Source organism: Neodiprion pinetum, chromosome 2 (assembly GCF_021155775.2).
Source record: "Neodiprion pinetum isolate iyNeoPine1 chromosome 2, iyNeoPine1.2, whole genome shotgun sequence".
Taxonomy (NCBI): domain Eukaryota; kingdom Metazoa; phylum Arthropoda; class Insecta; order Hymenoptera; family Diprionidae; genus Neodiprion; species Neodiprion pinetum.
Window position 1 is genome coordinate 23,109,614 of NC_060233.1, and position 21,560 is coordinate 23,131,173.

Genomic DNA, 21,560 nt, shown 5'->3' on the forward strand with positions numbered 1-21,560 from the left:
GAATCTATGGATTTTCTTATGCATTTTTAACATACATCGTACGGTGGACAGTGGTGTTTATCCATTGGGGCCCATTCACATGCTGTATCGTCTCCACGTGTCCGCATAACCTGTTATTTGAATTTGGTTATTGTGACTCCGGTGTTTGCTCATTTGAGTGCTCAATACGATGATGCAGCCATTACAAAGCATTAAGCGTTTTTTGTATCTCAACAAACGGCCTATCGTTATTGCTGATGCAGCTCACAATCAGTGTATCGGATGCGGCTTTTACTGTAATGTGTGCACGCATATTTGCAGAGCTGGTCGTCTTGCATATTATAGCAACTGTAAGAAGTGCTGTGGTCCAGCGAATAAGGACCAATTCGAGAGGCTGTTCACTTCATCATTTAACATTTGATCGGAATGCGTATGATTTCGGTTGAAATCACGGGGGAATTTCGGCATAATCTCTGAATATCTTAGAAATTGACATAATTTGAAATCGATCTGAGCCGCATGAAATTGAGTGAAATTATTGAAATCTTGTAATCGCTTGTCACTTCACCTGTAATTGAATAGCCCTGCCCCTCTGACCAATGGGTCGGAGAAAGATTTCTAGAGAAAATCTTTGTGCCGTCACAACAAATTTACGTAGTAAATTGGAAGCTAAGTCCGATGAGAACACCAAAAAACTCACGAACACTATCGATGTGGAAAATTGAAATCGATGCACGTTGTTTTCAATCACAATAAAAGCACTTTATTATTATATAGAAAACGGTATAATATAACCACAGATTTTCTATGGCTATGTATAGAAATCTATGAATATAACAAACGTTCGGCGTCCAGCGTAACGTTAGTGAAAACCTCTGTCTGCCGCCTCTTTGGTTTCGCGTCGTAGAGACAGCCGCTCTAGGTAGCGTTGCGCTACCTGGCATCGTAACTATGGAACTATGACAATCGACACTAATATCGTTGGTAGCGTTTTCGATAAGATTTCAGCTTTTACTTATAGTCACATTGATATTAATGGACTGGATATTCATGAGTCATTTCAGTGACTGACGATACCTGAAACGGGCACCGTAGCGGCTGATAAAAAGTCTGTCTATTACACTGAAATATAATAAAACGACCACTGTGGTGGTGGGGATTCCGGCGAAAGAGATAATTCGGGAGGAAGATTGTCTCTTTCTACCAGCTACTGCGCATGCGTGAGACCAGTCTACTAATAAGCAAAATTATAACGCTGATTCACTGATTCACATCTTGTTTCATGCAGTCAACTGTGAAGTTTGTTTACGCCGTTCACGTCAATTGCTCTGAATCGCTATATACATCTATTTAACTAAATAACTTTACAGCAAAAAATGGTGAGGGTTTGCTGCATTAAAGGGTGTAAAAACTCTTCGGACACTGTCTGCAGCTACTCATTCTTCGTGTAAGTATCATTATTTCTAATGCGACTGTATCAATTATAACCTTCAAATGAAGCCCACGTTCGCAGTCGCAGCTAAGGGAAACAGGGTAGCGACAGTGAAAAATTGAAATATCAAGAAAATAGAAATGCCTTGGAAATATGTATTGCTTCTTCACAAGTAAATCTTTGCCAAGCAAGTCCTGTACGTGTGGCTGTAAACTTTGTATGCTGCGTTTTGCGCCACAACCTTTATCTATAATTAATAATTATGTATCTGGTTTTAGTTTCCCATATAACAACGAAAAGCTTAAAAAATTATGGCTCAACAGTGGGCCTGGATATAAAACTATATCCAAGTATTCATACATTTGTTCATACCACTTTTTCCCGGAGGATTATGTGGAACACAAACACACTGCCAGAAGAACATTAAAAAAGAATGCAGTACCCAGCATATTTCATGACAATGTATGGTTTTATTTTTAGTTTATTTGTGAAAGAAGTAAAAATTTATGATTGCTATAATATTCACTTTGTTTAAAGAAATTTCCTAAAATTATTTTTGTACTAAAACCAGGTACCTAAGAGTGCTGTTCCTCAGATGAGTAACCTACCAAACTACAGCTTCCAATATGATACTTCACCATCACCACCAATAAAATATGAACAAAGTGAAGAAGATGATAAAAAGTCCAACAAAATGTTTTGCGGCACGGCAGTACAAACTTGTTCACAACTTAGTGGACTAAGCGTGTCTGTACAAACTTGTACACGACTCAGTGGACCAAGTAATCGCGAACAAGAACTAGTCCGTAAAATAAAACTTCTGCAAGATCGATTGAGGTATAAAAAAAAAAGGATTCAAAGATTCCAGGACTTGGTAACACATCTGAAAAAAACAGGTGAATCTTCAGACACTCTTGAAAAAAATTTTTTTTTTAAATTAACGAATCTGATTGAGAAGTACTAAAAAATGAGATTCACAATAATATGAGAGGTGAAAATAGCAGAAAATATACCCCACAGATGAAAAAATTTACTTTTACTCTCTTACTCGCTACGAGCTTATGATTTTGATAGATCTAAACTTAACTTACCTCATACTTGCACATTGAGACAGTGATTGCAAGATTATGTTATCTATTTCGGTTTTATAAATAATATCTTTCAATATCTAAAAACCGAAAGTATCGATAAGATGCTGAATAAGTAATATAATATTATTATATTTATTATATATATTAGAATAAGTAACTGAAATTTGTTTCTTTTAGGTATGACGAAAGTACAATCAATGAAGCAGATGATAGCACAGAAGCGGATTAACAAACAATGAATAGTCTATTCCAAATATTGGCAACAAACTATTATACAACAAATTGTATAATATTTTTAATGCTGCTAAATTGTGCAAACGATAAGAATCTTATAGCAAAGATATCGATCTGGTAGTGCAATCAACGATGACAGTTGATGGTCATATGAGTAATTGACCGTGAAGGCTAGTCGAATATTCTGAAGATGCCTAAGCGACGAGTAACAGAGTCGGCTAGACAACAGACAGAGACAGCAGGAGTTTGCAAGCACACAATTAAAAGTAATTCACGGACGGACGCGCAAATGATGCGAGCAGCTGCGGGGTACCGTGGCCAGCAGAAGCCTTAGCATAAATAGGGATGCAGCAGGGCACACTTCAGCGGATTGGCAGCTCCACTGTCTCACTACGTCAGAACTGAGCAGTTTTCATTGCAAGGCTGTAGCTACATTTAGTCATTTTCTATTATTGAATCTTGGTGAGCGGTCAATTATATATAAACGTATTTTTTGTTAACGTTTCGGCCCGGATATGGGCCCTCCTCAGAACGATTTATTTATTTAACTGTCAAGAACAAAATAAGATTTTTTATAAGAAAAGTACAACAGACATTAAATACTGTAGGTGTAATACTCTTAAGGTTATTGCATATTATGGGTTAGTGAGTAGAATTTTAAAATTAAACCAGTAAAAACCTGGTCTCAAAGATATTTGAATTTTAATTCCCGCCACCCGATGTCCTACAAAATAGGCACCATCTTTAATTAATCTTGTTGACCGAGCCATCAAACTTTTAAGTACAGAATTCCATGAAAAAAATCTGTCACTCATATATAATATATTAAGATGGAATGATTATCCTCACGGCCTATTACATAAACATATAAGTAAGAGACGCTCCCATATCCACAACTTACTTGACAATAACATTGACTCTGCTTCCGCAGACGACAATAGACCTGCCACTACATTTATTCCCATCCCATGCGTATCTGGTCTCTTTGAGTCACTGAACCGTCTATTTACCAAACACAATGTCAAGTTTGTAGGAAAAAAATCAAAAAACTTACAAATAATCTTTGATTCGGGAAAAGATAGGATCCCCATGGGCAAACGATCCAATGTTGTGTACAAAATACCGTGCAATGATTGCAATCAAGTTTATATCGGACAAACTGGCCGCCACCTAAACACCAGAATCAAAGAACATCAACGCAATGTACATGAGAATGAAGAACGTCACACTGCTCTAACAAAACATGTGACCAATAAACAACATACTTTTAGCTACGACAATACAAACATCCTTTGTGAAGAACCTAATTATTATAAAAGGTTATTACTAGAAATGTGCAATATTGTAGGACACACTAATTCCGTTAACCTTAGACAAGATGTTGAACATCTTAGTAATATTTACAAACCGCTAATCCCCGACCACATATCACATATTGTTTAACCTTAACTATACACATAAAATTATTGTCCCCATGGCACAGTTTTATTTACATAATTTTTTTGTTTTTTATGTACATATGTTTATATCTGGTTCACCTTCACTCTGGGTCATGTTTGTTTCTCCCATCAGTCGTTATTCACTAGTTGACCCAACCGGTTCAACAAAACTATTGTTAGACATAGAGAACAGAGTCATAAAGATCCCAGTACCACTTTCTTGGACATTGAGTAAACTAATTTAACTGCTATAAAAACCTTCTTTAAAACCTTTTTATTACATTGACCTATAGACAGTGAAGATACATAGTTTTTTTAATCTTTTTAATTAATTACCTCAAATTTGTAACTCCTACACTTTAAACAACCGGAGGAGCTGACAATGACTACCGTTACTTGAAGAACGTTGTCTCGACAAATTGTATTTTATGAATTCGACTGTATCTTAGTCCCCTTACTATAAAAAGGTAAATTACTCTCTAAGCCTATTTTTTTTCAATTAATCGAAATTGTACTCACTAACCCATAATATACAATAGCCTTAAGAGTATTACACCTACAGTATTTAATGTCTGATTGTACTTTTTTTATAAAAAATCTTATTTTGTTCTTGACAGTTAAATAAATAAATCGTTCTGAGGAGGGCCTATATCCGGGCCGAAACGTTAACAAAAAATACGTTTATATATAATTGACGGCTCACCAAGATTCAATAAGAGATTACACACGAGGTCGAGAATTCTTACCCTTCATATTTAGTCATTTTCGGGACTTGGAAAATTTAGGCATTTTGCTTTTCAACACTTGAGCGAATATAGAGTCGGCAGAGCCGGCATCTTAGAACTCCCTTCTGTTTGATAAACTTAAAATATTCTCCTAAAGCACGAAATAATTCAAACACCGAATTAAAACTTAAACTTTTCGCGCACAGCACCAAATAGTATAATTTGAAAAACTTGTTTGATAAAATTTTATAAAATTTACTAATTCAGGAGCAGAACCTATAAATTCTTTAGAATTTATTTCCTTTATTTTTATGTTTCAATCTTTTTTGTGAAACTTTATTTTTGATTTATTTTATGTTATATTTTGTATCAGTGTTACAATTGTCGTTTTATATTAAAACCTTTCTTAAACGTATCTGTTTGCTAGACAGAATCTTTCATTTCGTGATATTGATCAGGTTAATTATCCCTGGTCTGATGTTGTAAAAAAATCGTAAGGAAAGTCAAGCTAGGCACGTCCAGATATGGTTTCATACCCTATTCTGAGGATGAAGGTAGCTCTAACCAGTTAACCAACCACCCGAGTCAGATCCAAAACTTAGATGTTCAGGGTGTTTTTCAGATCGACAAACTCGACCCTTTTTTTTCAGCAACTAAGACCTATCCTTTAAATTTAATTATTTTATCGCCTTTAATTAACAAAAGGCAAAAACAGTCACGATAATATGAGTTTTTTACAAACCTAAACGCTTCAAAAAACGCCAAAGGTATACAAACTTGAATTATTTTGGGTGACAACTGAACCCTACTTGTTTTACAACACTTATACCGACATTTTTTCAAATTATTTATATTTACAATTTATAAATTCGTATAACATCAACAGATATACTTCTACGCTTTTAATGAATAATTCAATACGTATTTCCTCCTAGTTATGCTCAGGTATATTATTCCCGATTCATTTCAGTTCTAATGAGTCAGGGTCTTTGGATATATTGAAAAACACACCAAACTACCACTTCTTAAATCGCAAGTATGCATACAAGTTATATACATCATAATACAAACATAAAGTAAACGCTTACGAAAAGGGTGTATAAGCTGGTATAAGATTTTTGAAAGACTACTGATGCGAGAGAGATAGCACTTCGCCTCCAAGCTATTTCTCTCTTTCTCTCTCTCTTTCTTCGAAAAGCCAGCAGTACAGCTAGCCATGCGAGTGATCGTTCCAATATTATTATATTCCAGTGGTCTAAATGCTTCTTAAAGACTAGTTTTCCCATTGATTAGTCTGAAGTATCCGTTTTGCGATTGACCAAATCATTTGAAGATGAAGTACGCCCACCCAAGGTGACACTTATGAACGTCCAGAACGTTTTATGGGTTCTTCAAACAGTAAAGCCTTGCTTTCTGAAAACATTACATGTTGCAGCTATGGAGGGTAAAAGTAAGAAGTAGTATCTCATATGGTTTTGAACTGAAAAAGTGTCCACTATAAAGCGACAAATAGTGGTTCAACAAGTCACCAAAATGGCGCTAGTAAGCCATCAGGGTTCATTCTGATTAACACTTTCTTTTAAATGTGGAACTTTCGTCATAGTAACACCATCTCAATTGTACTCTATTTTATAAACACTTTCTATACATAGAGATAATCGTTCTTACCTCTACCCTCCGTAGTTGCAACGATAAGACCATTTTGTCTTAAGAGAGGATTTTATTTTTGAATGTAGTTTCAAGGAAAAAAGATGCGGTATCATGAAACCCAGCAGAAACGAAAATAATCAATATTTTTTCGCCTCCTGCAGTTGTTTCGAAGATATATCAACAGATATTCACATAGTGGTGAGAATTCGGTTCAAACTGCGCAATGTGGCTAGCTATTTGCTTACCCTGCGTGTAGCACCGCTGCACACTCGAGCGCGATCTTCAATTGTTACGCGTGTTGTTTATAACCTCAGTCATCATTTATTACGATTCCTGACATGATATGTGAGTTTCGTACTGCCGGACAATATTTTTTAAACATATTCATCCAAGGTAAGAATTCAACGATTGTGTTACGTATCGTAATGCCGAGTGTATAAATTTCAACATTCGTACCGTCACATTATAGTACGTATGGATGAGAAATTTCACAGTTCTATGTAAACTATTACTCGTAACTTTTGAACTACTTTTCCGCCCACTACCAAACTTATACAATCATTGGTATTGGAGGATATGTTGTGTAAAAATTTGAGCCAATTCGATTATCGCACTATTTTGTTACAGAAGATTCTCGAAGATTTTTCATCAAAACTATACTTTAACGATGCACAAAAATAGCGCAAAATTATTTTTAGAAAATTCATACAAAGACGTGAAACTTTTGTATAGGAACTTTTTCCATATGCCATCTGGATTTTAAGCTATATTATGTTAATTTGAAAAAATGAGAAATCGTCACGCTTCGCAACAAAGTTTTGCTTCGAATTCGCTAAAACCGCAAGTGTAACCCATGAAGTGATCAAAAGCCCCCCCCCGCTTCTTTCTCTTCCCCCGACTTAAACAGGTCCCGAAAGAACGGCACCACGGCTCGATCCAGGCCATTTAAGAGACCGTGACGAGGCACCTTGACTCGAGTTCGCCTTAAAATCGACCTACACTCCAAAAACTCTAAGGCGATTGGGGACCGGTGCACTGCTTATTGTTAGTTAAAACTCCCCACAACCCGACCCACGCGAAAAGGTCTCCCTCCGTCGCTGTCTGGGCGGAAAAAGTTCAGTCAAACTACTTTCCGGACAGACCCTGTAATGTGGAAGATATCGTTTGAGTGTTTGATGAAAATGAACAGGTTGATGGGATTTACCCCAACATGAAGTCGATGTAGTAAATCACGGTATATTGTAAGCTAAAATATAAGTTCATGGCATTGCTGGATGCTCGTTGGAATAGGTCAAATTCTATCTTATGGGACACAAATACCGGGTTAAAAACGAGACTGAAGTTAGTAACGTTAACATAACGAAACGTCAGAGGAAAAAATCACTATTGTGCAATATCGTAATGACTTTCAAGGGGTTGACTTTTCGAAACATATCAGTATTTTTTGTTTATCGTGGTTTACTAAAATTCAAACAATCCCAAATGTGCGAAATAACAATTTTTCCTCAACATGCATTGTTACTGTAACCTTACCAACTTCACCCTTATGGTTAAAATAGGTTGTAATAATTCTAACGAATATGAGGCGCCATTAGAGACTCCGCAAGGTACGCAATGTGGCACTGTATTTTTTTAATGTAATAGTTAGGGACGTTTGTCCGGTTGTCGAACACTCCAAAGTGTTGCTCTATGCGGATGACTTGAAAATGTGTGGAGACTTTAGGACTACGGCGGATTCCATGATGTTGCAGGTCGATTTAAATATTATCGAGTACTGGTGCGAGCAAATGGTTTGCCTTTCAATGTGAAAAAGTGCAGGGTAATTACTTTCTGTCGTCTGAACAGTTATTTCCATTCTAATTGTAAGTATTGCATTAGCTACCGTTAGGGATGTTGGTTAGGTCGAACCTTACTTACGCTTCGTTAATTAAGTTACCGAATTAGGATTTGCATTCTAGTATACTGAAAATGTTATAAATCGGTGTTAAATCGTAAAATGTCTTGAAAGAATTCAGTCTGTAATTGATGACATGATTTATTTTGTAAATTCGATAAAATATGAAAGAAATCACATAATAAATTACAAACGTACAAATCATCAGATATACTAGATCAAAATTCATGACATTCACTATAATAGTTGATTATATAATTTTTGATGTAGTATATCTATTAGTAGGGAAGGAAATAAAGTCTATCCAACACCGATTTCTGCAACATCTACACTGTAAAAAATTTTGAGGGTAAATTTACCCGTGTGGGTGGTGCAACGCCTTGTTACCTAGTCTGGGTAGAGAAATATGCCTACCCATGGGTATGTAGTTTTATTTTTTTTTTGGGTCGATAAATTTACGTAGTATGTGGGGACATAAATCAAGATTATCCTCGTTGAAGGGTAAAAATAACTCCGAGGTGAACAGAGTGGATTTTACAACCCGTGTAGGTAAATTCAATCTGCGTGATAGGTGATTTGAACTACCCGCATCAACAAATTTATGGCATTAGAAATGAATTAGTGATAGCAAATGATACATTTATTTCAAACTTATGATATTTTTCTTCGGTAGTGTTTAGGTACAGATTTACATGCTTAACCTAGGACGTAAACTATATGAATGCTATATTTATTTGGTAGTTGTTGAGTATATACATTTATATGCTCAAAATACCCTATAATCTAAATACCCCACAAGCTCCGATAATTATCAAAATCCCGCATTAACGTTTTGAATTGTGGAGAAATCATTGGTGGATTTTTGAACAACACTCCTTTTGCTGACTTTCTTCTTTCCACCCTGCTACTACTCTTTGTAGTTTCATCTCCCTTGATGTTGTAGATAGCCCTATTCATAGAGGATATACAATTTTGAATCTGACAATCTTCTTGATGGGAATTTTCCTGTCGAATGACCGAATAAAAATGAAAATCTCTGACCTTTGGAAGAATTCAAGCAGGCCACCAACTTCTTGATTTGCTATTTTACCATTCTCTTGCACTTTCATTATTTTGACTATCGCATAGCCTTCGATAATGTATTTTGGTTATCATACAGGTATTCTATACCTATGAAATGTAATTTTTTAGCATGCTCACTCTTATTTCAATTATGTGATACCATAATAGCAGAATATAATGACAGACTCAATCCCAAAAAGGAGTATAAAGTATTGTCGCCCCTGCCAAATGTTCATTCATCTGCCGCTTCATAATACTATAACTTGAGGCTCGCTGGGAGTACCAAGGCCCATTATAATGTATATGGTATAACTGACTGCAAGTTGTAGCCTGGGAGATTACCTCATAAAAGTCCTGTTCAAATTGATGAGCCGGAGAGATGGTACGTGCTTGTGAGTCATTCAAGCAGAAGATGAGTTGTGGCTTAGCATAGTTAGCTTAAGTCTGATCGAAACAGAAGCTTTCAGAAAATCATGGATATCTAAATAGACCATTGGGATGAATGTCATATTATTAATTTTTTAGTTTGGAGCTTAGTACTTACTTGGCTTAAACGAAGGCGTGGTTTGAAAGATAAGAGTCAATGGTCAGCGCAGTAAGCTGGAACGGTTCAAAGGAAGTGCAACGTGCAAGATTACGAATCATTGTCGGCATAGCATGGCAACCTAGGGAATATTTAGAAACTCAGAGTCAAGCGTTTTAATGCAAACTATGAAAATCTGCCGAAACCTTTGGTTAGGGAGACAGACGAATAACGCATCTGCCTGGTCTATGTACTTACTAAGGTCCTTCAATAAATCATAGTAAAATGATTTCACTCAATCAGAGGGTGCGGTCCGATGAGACAATCGCAAAACTCATTTCGCCAGATGGATCCGTATTCTTGCCCACGAACCTTTGTCCATGAAATTATTTGGATTTGCAAAATTTAAAATACGTATAAATTTATACTACATATTATTATTTGTCTCTATCACTTCTTAGTTCATTTGAATCTACAATATAAATTATGGAGAAAATCATGTTGAAAAAAAAAACAAGTAATTATTTGAAGAGATTAGTCCAGTTCTGATCTGAAGGTTATAAGATAATCGCAGTAATTTAATAAATCAATTGATGGGTTGGGTGAAATTATATACTGAAAAGTGACAACGAACAAGCGTAAAAGTTGATAAATATATTTACAAAAAAATGGCAACAAAACAATTTGACAATCAATAACAAAACACAGTCATCAATCAATGAGTAAATATTATACTTGATAGCTGTAACTTGGAAACAATACTCTGATCAGTATAAAAGAAAAAAAATTTGAAAAAAGAGAAGAACTCGACGATCAGGCTGAAGCAAGTACCTTCGAACCTAACCTTAAAAAGTTAGTTTGAGAACTACATACGTGAAATAGAAGCAAACTCCACCATCTACACCAAAACATGCGTTGCTACTCGTACCCCAAACCCCAAACGCAATGTCAATTGATATCACATACCTTTATTCTCTGATGAAAAATGCAAAAAATTCCACTTGATCCACTCCACCTACTTAACCGCACACACAACGCGGAAGCGTGTCTAAACGCTTCTTGCGTATCTCCCGTCTGCGATGGAAGCGCCATCTCAGACTACGCAAAACTCAGCATAACTTGGGTGGTCACAGAAAATTTTTCACATTCTCACTTGAAACTAAACTTGAATCTGAATTATTATGTTGCCAGAATACAACTGCTGTAAATTTCGTAACGAAAATCACATCCATTTAATTTATCTACCGAAAAGATCGTTCGCGAACGCCTAAGTTTTGCCGAATTTCAGTCGGTATGCGCGTCGCACACATTATTTTATCGGTGATGCAGATAGATAATTTTACCACTTTGGGTACGTTTAGCCAAAACGCATACCCAAATGCTGAATTTACAGTTCGGCACCAAAATTTATCTGTCTGTATGCGAAAATTACGTATAACTTGGGTAGTAAAAAATGTCTGTATGGGTAGACGATCGATTGTAAAAGACCAGTGGGGAGGTAAAACTGATTTACAGTTGAATGATGAAAAATTACCTACCCATGTGACGGTTAAATTAACCCTTATTTTTTACAGTGTAGCATTTAGTTTTGGCTTCTCCTCTATGCACCGTTTTTACTATAATTATTAGGACGTTGCGTTGCAGGATTATTAGGAGACAAGCGATATTCGCTCCCCAAAGTACTTTAAGGCTTACCGGGATTTGTTCTACTTATTTGAAATTTTGAGGAACCTGGTGGATGCTGCGGGATTAGCGAAAAGGCTAAACTTATCTTCTCCAAGTAGGCTTCTGCACGTTAATCATAATATTCTTAGCATTAGAATGCATAAGAGTGACGTAAATCATCGATCACGATCAGTTACAGATCGCTTAAGCATGTTGCCAAACAACAATGCGCATTGGCTCAATCTTACTCCAACATCCATCTCAGATTTCAAACGGCTGGCGCGAGATGCACTTTTTAGTTTCGAATTATCTAGATTGGCATGCTATTATTGCACCCATTTTGTGCTACTTGTCATAATTCTTCAGTCATTCACTGTGTATGTCAGGGTAATTTCTTGACTATTATATCTTTGTAAAAAGGCATTACCCATGCATAATAAATGAATAAATAAAGATTTATTTTTATGGGACTCAAACCTAATAGTTCAATTTTCAAATCGCAAAAAAGAAGCTGTATACCAAAATTTGGTGAATTATGTGTAATATGATCAATAATATTGGATTTGTTCCCCATTTCTTATCACCAAGTTTGATAGGAATTGATTTCAATTGAATTTTTGCACAAAACTCTAATTGCAAATCCCAATCAATCCCAAAAAAAGCTCCATATCTACACAAAATACATAACAGACCAAATTTAGCCTCAGAAACAGAAGTCGAGCAACACTTCAGGAACTTTCTAAGATCATTGTACACTACAGTTCATTTTATTGAGTACTAAGAGTGAATGAGAAGATGAATTTCCTAATAAACAATGTAATAATTCATATACTCAAACATTATCTGAGGGCAGATTTGCAGACGTTGCGAATAAGTCGATGATATAAAAAGTAGAATTTACTCAACTGGGTGTTTTTATTTCAGAAATTTCGCCATGAGCAACGGTCTCGTGAATTTTCCTTCCTACAACGGAGCAACGCTTTGCAGTCTCTGCATTTACAAGGACGCTGCAGCGGACGGCACTGACAAACATATTTGCAGCGGCCTAACAGACTCTGGACTTGTTCAGGGCGGTCAGTTACAGAGACCCATTAGTAGTGGCAATAGCACCAGCAGCAGTAGCAGCGAAACTTCGGAAAATCAACATATCGCCATGTCACCTCTGCAATAAATCTGCATGTAGATACGCGAAACCTAAATATTTAATTGTAAGTTAGTAACGTTGTTGCGTCAAGATTAACGTTTCGGAAAATCATTATTTCACAATTGCAGCAATGTCTGAAATTCAGTAAATCATAATAAAGCAAAATGTATTCATACTTTGAAATCCTAATTACTTCAAAGTCATTAGAAACTTGCTAAACAGTAACCCCCCCCTCCCCCCCGGCCCCATCTTCGTTACGTCAACGTTACGAACTTTAGCTTCATAAATATCACACTTTCGAACATGTTTGAAAGTCAACCACATCCATTTTTGTTTGCAATATTATGGATGCTAAATTCTCGGAGATGAAAAACTATTTATCAAATATTTGATGTATGAAAATTATTCCTTGGTAAAAATGGGTTGCGTGAAATGATGTCTCAAGAATTTAGTTTTACAATATCGATCATGAAGAGATTGATTTTATGATATTTGCCAAACGGATTTAAACGTTGACATGCAATCAATATGGCCAATGTTAGACACATTATGTATTAATATTTACTTTGGCTTTGGGCTGATTTTGGGCACTCGTTAGATATGTCAATGCAAAGAGAATAACAGGTAGATATCTGCAGCTGAAGTGTGATTTCACGTTAAGCTCAATTTTCATAACTTCAAATTCTGTCCAAATTAGGTGTACGTGTGTATGCAAAAAGCGAAATGCGAATAGAAGCGGGTATGATTGGATCTTATGGACACGTATTAGTCCTTTTCACTCACCGTAGACACGAGAATAGAGGAGGGATCCTATTTAGTAAAATTGGCAGCCGAATTTTTCACGATCTTTATTGACGAAGACCAGACGCAAAACTTGTTGACACTTTGTCACGAAAACAAAATGACTGCCACAGAAATATTTGCCAAAACTTCCGGGTGGGATGATTAATTAAATTATCAACTAGATTTCACACTATTACAGTACACATATTGGGTTGCAGGTGATCCGTGTTCGTGCAATTAGATAAATATCCTCAACACAAGCTAATTACTAATTACATACTTGATACTTCCCCGTTCGACCCAGATTTCCCCACGGAAATTGCTGAAGAAAAAATGAGTGTAAAGTGATCATATTAGTATGTTATTCTTATGGCGAAAAAAGGGGCACGGCAAGGAGTTGAGATGAATATCAGAAACTAATTAGCGAATTGTTTTAGAATTATTTGAAGTCAATTTGGAGGGCGGTGCGGGAAAAATTCGTCGATACCCTAAATAAGGACTATCATAACGTGTAGTACATACGTCATTACACTCAGAATATCACTGACGGTACGGTACACTTTGGATAAATTATGAAGGAGACTGTATATAGTATATATATATATGTATGAAAAATTGCAATCGCTGATAGAGTGTAACGTATTTGAAAACTTACTGTAGATGCATTATCTGCGGTCGCTTTACCACTCGTGGCCAATAAAAAAATAAAATGAATTCATTATTGTAATTTTGAATCCATTCAATTGTTCAATTTGTTACTAAAACTCGACTTTAACTAAGTCGTAGCCGGAAGTTTTTAATACTTGATATACTCTGTAGTTTAAAATTTGGTGTTTATTTAGATCAATTCGATCACATGTAACGAATATGCCATAACTAATTTAAATGATGGCGTAATTTGTAAGATAATAGAAGCCGGTAGATCTACCTTAGATATGGCAAATTCACGAAAAAGATCAGTTCAGACCGCCAGGCTCTGAGAAGTAAGTTTCAATTTAAAAATGGTATCACTGATTATATTTTTCCCTCAACTATTTATATTAACGCCAAAGAGATGTTTTGTACTATATTTTGTCTCGACATGCCTATGGCAGTTTTCATTTCACGATTGCCATGATTACGATTGTTAGATATTTCATGGTTTTTCAATTTGTCACAGGATTAAAAACTGCAAAAATTCATAAGCTCGATGACACTTACAACAGGAAATATGTGCGAAGATTTCAAGAATGAGCATGTATGCTCCGAGTAAATTTTCCAAAGGGTCATCAACTTGAATTTAAATATAAATAATAGGAATAAAACAATAATTAAAATTTCTTTGAAATATAAAAAACAAAGGACATCCAAAGAAAGTATGTAATAGTGGTTAATTCAAAAACTATTTTCGCAGAAAATTTCCGACAAGATATCAAAATCGAAAACGAGAAAAATGTCTAGACTTTATAACTCATTCATCTCACATAAAGTACTGCATATATCTTACAATAGATACAAGTGAAGACTGTAATTGGTATGTTCTTTTCTTTAATTTGAACCTGATGTCAATTCCACCAAATATTTGTTTCTCACATGTCAGATGTAAGGCACCCTCGTCTCGGTATTTTTACTGAAAATTGCTTCGACTAAGTCGTAACTTAGAACTAAGGTGAAAATCTCCTTCTAACTGCGACGATAGTTAGATATCCAGATAGAATTATAACATCCATATTCTTGTATTATATATTATACGTATAATGAACAAAATATATATATATATATCAAACTATAATATTTATGACTGAACTAATATTTCCTCTACAACACACTATTTTTTTTAGACATGATTATTACGAAACAGAGTACCTTGTACATTTACCATGGCAAAAAACGTTGGATTGTGAAAAACTTTTGAATTGATTTAAAAAAAAAAACACGTTTGGAAACTCTAAAAAAAAATTTACAAGAATTTTCAAAAGTAGATGTATGTGAGCAAGATTTCAGTCAAACCGTTGAACGGTTTCAAATAAAATTTGCACGGGCAGCACGAAGATGTATTTACTGATTAGGTTTTGAGCTTAATCACACTTTCAGTTTTATAACGTCATTCGCTGTAACTTTCACTTTCTTTTTGAGATCAAGCCTTGACAATACAATACGGTATTTTGTATCGTACATTTGAATAATTCACGAATTGGTATATTTAAAAGCCTTAGTGTCAAAATATAATACTGCAATAACAAAATTCAAGAGTTAGAGACTGTTTTTCATACTTTCTTTTATTATTTCACTTTCATAAATAGATACACAGGTACACAGGTACACAAATGCGTTTACAAAACAAGAGAAATATGGTAGCTTCCAGTCAATGAGTGCGCACTGTAAGATTTTTACCAATTTTAATTGTCTCTGTTTTCATATACGCAACTTGATTTGATATTGCCGTTTCAATCAATACATACTTACGAAATGTTTCTCTTTTGCAATTCCTCCAAGTTGGCTGCGTCGAAGGAATACACTTTCACCTAATTTTTACATATATTGTGAAAGTAACATGTTTCAATTGCACAATTTTGAATTCGGTTTTGTTTTCTTCATGTACTACGATTATGCTAATACTTTTGTGCAATACAAAATAGACAACAGTATACTGTAAATATTTCAAACAATAGATAACTAGACAGAATAAAAAAAAGTATGCAATAGACTAATTGTGAGAAGGACTGCATTATGAAAAAAGAAATGAGCTCTAGGTTGCCGATCCTGCGGTCTTTTTTCGTGCATACATTGTGCTTACTGTTTTTTTCCACAGTAAATACTACTCAGAAGTTCACCAGCTGTCGTTAACCTTAGTTTAATTTTGAGAATTCGCACAAAAAGACTCAATATAGCCTTACACTTGCATAAATACGTTTTCATTGATGTAGTGATAATCTGAAAATAATATTTTATTCAGATGACAAGTACAGGAGAAATGACCCAAGGAACCAAAAATCCATTTTCAGATGAAAGAATTAACCCAAACAGGGTTGAGAAGGGTAAAAGCAAAAATTACTCGTGAATGAAAACTCAGCTGATTCAGAAAATATCAATTAACGAGAAAACAGATGTCTGCGTTCGTAGAAACAGGATATGGTGTTGTATGTTTTGATCAACCAATTCTCCTTCCTGTGAAAAGTACTAGAATAAGATGAGAGCACGTCGAAAAGAAAATTTTACCTACATAGTTCTTAGTACAGAGATCATTAGGTTGAACTTCGTAACCTCGACGTAACAATACATTTTTTTTCAAATGCATAACTTTGGAAACTTAAAATTTTCTAAAATTTAGTAAAGCGAGTGAATAAAGCAAAAAAGAAAAAAAAAAGAAAAATTATCAGCGTAAGGATATTTTGTTTCGTGGTTATGAGTATCGAGCACATCAGTTTATTGTTAGTAATCAAATGTTGAAATTTAACTCATTTTTACTTAATTATCAACCGCAGGAAGTTACCGACTCTACTATTACCGACCGACAATCCGTTTGCCGAAATACGTTACCACTTGAAAGTTTACCGATTGAACGATCCATATACTTTGTTCACTTTCACTAAAACATGAAAGTTTTTCTGAAAAACTTTTGTTTCGAATAAAAGGAATGAGAGAATCCACATCTAGTGTTGAGCGATTTTTAATTTGCTGGCATTGGAAAGAAAAATAATGAACCAACATTTTGATATTTTCAGAAAATAGTATATTATTATTGTGTAACAAGGAGGTTCTTTTCGGGCCGAGCGTAAGTTTGCCAATATGAGTCGTAGGTGAGCCAAAGTCCAGTGACAGGGCAAAGAACGAAATTTAATGTCGGCAAGATAAATTTTGCGGGGTCCTTTGGTGATGCAAGAAAGTCGGGTTTTATGCAGAGAAAACTATTATTCACAAAAATGCAAACATCCTCACTTTAATTACCTTTAATAACTAAAAGTAAAAAAATTGAAGAAACAAAATTGTCCTGCTTTTAGCCTTACTACTAGACAGTCACCGCAACGTCAGCAATGGTATCCACGGTTTCGCACAAACATCACTTTCGATTCGTCACTGAACCAAAATGACAAATTCTAAAGCTTTAGAGCTCGAGAATACATAAGTAATAACGTTATTAATTTGTCGAGAAAATGTTTAAAATTCCTCAAAAACCGATTTGACTTGTAAAAATGTTTCGCCATGCATGCGTTGCGTAATTAAATATGATGAAAGGAAAAAGAAAAATATACTGATATCACGAATAATGCACAATATTGAAAGAAAAAGAAAAAAAAAATCATTTGGCAACAAAAATGGAAGTAGGTTTTCAAATTGTTCCTACGGTTTGCAAAACTCGAAAAACGAATGCAATAGCTAAATTTCACTAAATAGGTAGGTAAAATCAAGATAACATTCAACTACGAGACGTATATTTTGCGCTACATTTTTACAAATGAAATTTATTTTTGTGATCTCAAATACCGTACATAATTTAAAATGCTTAAAAAAACAATTTTTTCCTATCCCGGATTCCTATATTATCAACTGATTATTTTACTGAGCATGTAATCAAACTGTCTTTATTACCTTGCGTTTTTTTCTTTAGATTTTTTCGGCTAAATGTCCATTCGTGAATTGTCGTTTCTACGTATGAAGAAGCGCATAAAATTTTTTTGATATGGACTTCGGCGCATAATTTGTTATTTCGGTTAAATGACGTTTCGCAAAATGGTGCCAAAAGTTACAGATGTAACAGTTTTCGTATAATGTCCCTTCGTGAGTTATCGTTTCTAGTATGACTCTTCTATGTACCAGAAAAGTGACGCTTAAGGAAAACTGTGGGTGGTCGCACAGCAAACGTTGCTGAACTATATTTAATAAAAACAATAAACGAATATGGTAAAATAGTATTACCAGATGCTTGCTAGCCCGTGAGATTTATCGTTTTATAGTGAGTAAAATATTTACTCTTAGTCAGTGCTTTTAATGACCTTAGATAAATATTTTTCATGAGTTGAAGAAAGCTGTATAAACTTGGAAGGCGCGAGGCTCCTCGGACTGAGGCCGTAGGCGATGGACCACACCGCCCACGTCCTACGCCGTTTCTGCCGAAGACGAATATTGCAAATATGCGGGGTGAAAAGACTGTTGCCTCCTTGCACACGGTTCTTTATATTATAACACGAGTATGTTACGCGTTTTTTACGAAGCACAAAATTGAGGTTACGGTCGCGTAACGTAAGATTTGTTTACAACAGCGCATGCGCGCATTACACCAAAGACCACTTTTGACTCATAGTAGTTAAAAGTAGTATTTTCTGTACTCCGCGCATGCGCATTCACAGAGTCATAGAAACTAGTACTTTGTATACGGCAAACACGCATTAAAAACGTGTAAAACATGCTCGCATTGTATAAAATGTTTTTTCTACGCTACAACAACCTGAAAGGATGGATATTGTATGAATTGATATTTTGATAAACTTACCTCAAGCGAGAACTGAGACCCCGAGGTCAGGTAGACACGTCGATCACGCTCAATGTACCGGCCGGCAAATGGTAAACCAGAAATTAATGAAAACGAAAGACAACAATTAATACAAGTAAAGTAAAAGAATAAAGTGAGGAATTAACATAGGCATCCTACCTAAATGTTGTCGTGATTTTTACCCATAAGGAGCATACAATATTATTGCACGGCATATATTTTAATCCTATCCTAATTCAGTTAAAATAAATTTAAGCTCGGTTTTCTAGATAGTGTCTTCAGCTCAAAGTAATTTCATAACCACTCAGATGAAACCTATGCGATTAATACATCTCAGTCATCGACTAGATCAGTTTCACTATAAATTTAACCAACTTTTCATTAGCACCAGCATTACCACAATTAATTGAGAACAGTTTCGACGAAAATGAAATAAAATTTATCTAGTCACTTTCATTTGTCATTGCCTAGTTTAGGTACTTGCAGACGATTTCTTGGGTTTAGGGAGTGCTACATACGCAAATAAAAAAAAAAAAAATGGAGACGTTATTACAAGAATTACATACACAGGTTTTCTACAAGTCGTGATTGAAGATATTATTGCCCTAGAGTAAATTAAATGAAAAAAACAATGGTCAGTATTTTAGGTGTATTCGAGATTGCGTTCAAAATACGAAATTACTTTGGACTTAGTCTATCATTGTAGACTAAATATCTTTAAGGTAGTTGTACTGTTATAATCAGAACCAAGTGAGAAGCGTGTATAACACGCCTTACAGTTACATAGGAAAGTGAAGAAGATTCGAGCCATTTTAAACTGAACTTTTAGATATTATTTATAAACGACACAATGAAAAACTGAACATGGAATTGAAGATTGAGGAAAGTACGCTGGACCACGACAGTATTTTGTTAATATATTGATGGTCCTTCTATGCTCGGGGTAATGACATTTAATTTTTCGCATCATCCTTGTGAATCTACGTGTATAAGAAACCATTATGTAATTTTTTTTCCTTGCCAAACTATACGAACAAGAATCTGTCGACTTGTAGTAGATAATGGACGTTCTATCACGCCAATGGTAAAATTTCTTAAATACTAAAGTTCACGTTACAACTACCTTAAACAGATGAACGCATTATCCAGTGTAACTTTAATTTTATTCACGACTGCGTGTAACGGCTCTCACTTTGCAATCCATAATCAGGACGATGACGTATTTGAGTCATGAATATTATAATTTTCTTTTGCTTGTTGGATCACATGAAAAATTCGATTCCCGATCAATATCGAACAAACTAAAAACTATGTAAACTTTCTTGGAGAGTAGAAAACTAGATACTTGGTGTAATTACTGCTAGCCACTGCTGACGAAGGACCAATTTTATGTATTGCGTACTGATTTATTCTCACTTGGCAAAATAAATAACCGTTATCTAATCAGCCTTTCAATGAAATAATGCTGGAAATCACGATTCTTAGTTGATCCATAAAGCGAACCGACATCACTACCGAATCGAAAATATAAAATGAAACATTGTGAGAAATCTCTACCAATACATTAACATCATGCATACGTTTTCTCAATCATTCATACGAAATACGAATACATAAAAAGATGTATCTATATGTCCTACCTGCGGATGTTTATATTGGCTAGTGCTTTTAGCAAGGCCTAGTCTGTCTGTCGATGAGGCTACAGGCTTGATTTCCCTTCCTTTCCTTTCCTTTTCTTCAGGCTACCTGTCTGCCTGCTCATTTGTTTCATTATTTGCTCTTCGCCTCTTTTTGTCTCTTTCCTTTCTAACTTTCCTCACTAGTTACCAGTCTGTATGTGCGTACGGAAGTATTGTACTATCTAGGAACTAAAGGTAACGGAGAAATGCCAGCATTCTACTACGTCCCAAATTATTTTTGGATTCATTCTTACGGCAAGTTTCGTATCCCTTAGTAAATAAGTATCGTAAAATGCTGAGTTTCAAATAATAAGTGGTATACTGAAAAGTTACTAGGTAATTACAAACTCGTAACTTGTATTCCACTGGCAACGACTGCAATAAAATTGCAGATGTGCAATCGTCTGGTAGTTGGATTTTTACATGGAAAGATGTCAGATTTTTATGTTTGTATAAAGCACAGAAACCTAAAGTAATCAAGTTCTATTTTTTCTTCTTAGAGACAAAATACCATGGTAATTGTTATTACATCCAATTCAACTCCACAGATTTCGTAACACATAGATTTGATACTGTTGAAGATTTCAGTCTGGTATATTTTCCTTAATTTTCATTTAATTAAAACAAGAAGGAATACTACAGACTTATTTTAGGTTTCTCTGCTTTGTACACAATTAAGAATTATGCAAAATCTCGATTCTAAAATTAATGTCGAATTCGGAATTCTTCTACGTAAACCTCTACTTTTTCAACATTTACACTCATTTATATATCTATTTATTTTCATATT

General features: G+C 35.0%; 1 protein-coding gene and 1 long non-coding RNA gene across 5 annotated transcripts; one reads left to right on the forward strand and one right to left on the reverse strand.

Moving 5' to 3' along the window:
* Positions 1-1,082: 1,082 nt before the first annotated feature.
* Positions 1,083-12,340, forward strand: LOC124212667 (THAP domain-containing protein 1-like). The gene is made up of 6 exons (XM_069133593.1): positions 1,083-1,426; positions 1,690-1,873; positions 1,983-2,307; positions 2,680-6,943; positions 11,757-11,809; positions 11,888-12,340. Exons 1-4 carry the CDS (start codon positions 1,356-1,358, stop codon positions 2,739-2,741), a joined length of 642 nt encoding a protein of 213 aa, XP_068989694.1. The 5' UTR covers positions 1,083-1,355; the 3' UTR covers positions 2,742-6,943; positions 11,757-11,809; positions 11,888-12,340.
* Positions 4,435-11,767, reverse strand: LOC138190450 (uncharacterized). 4 transcript variants are annotated; one of them, XR_011176423.1, is made up of 5 exons: positions 10,996-11,767; positions 10,288-10,401; positions 10,051-10,171; positions 9,849-9,987; positions 4,435-9,614 (listed from the first exon to the last, which is right to left on the reverse strand). It is a non-coding gene; the product is annotated as an uncharacterized lncRNA (long non-coding RNA). The 4 variants fall into 4 exon arrangements; XR_011176422.1 differs by having other exon boundaries at positions 4,435-9,393; positions 9,486-9,987; XR_011176424.1 differs by having other exon boundaries at positions 4,435-9,966.
* Positions 12,341-21,560: the final 9,220 nt, after the last annotated feature.

Bases quoted from the DNA above. Each gene is read 5' to 3' on its own strand.
- LOC124212667 (XM_069133593.1), top strand. From the start codon at position 1,356: ATGGTGAGGGTTTGCTGCATTAAAGGGTGTAAAAACTCTTCGGACACT. The intron at 1,427-1,689 runs GTAAGTATCATT...ATCTGGTTTTAG, and splicing joins TGCAGCTACTCATTCTTCGT to TTTCCCATATAACAACGAAA. The intron at 2,308-2,679 runs GTGAATCTTCAG...TGTTTCTTTTAG, and splicing joins AACACATCTGAAAAAAACAG to GTATGACGAAAGTACAATCA.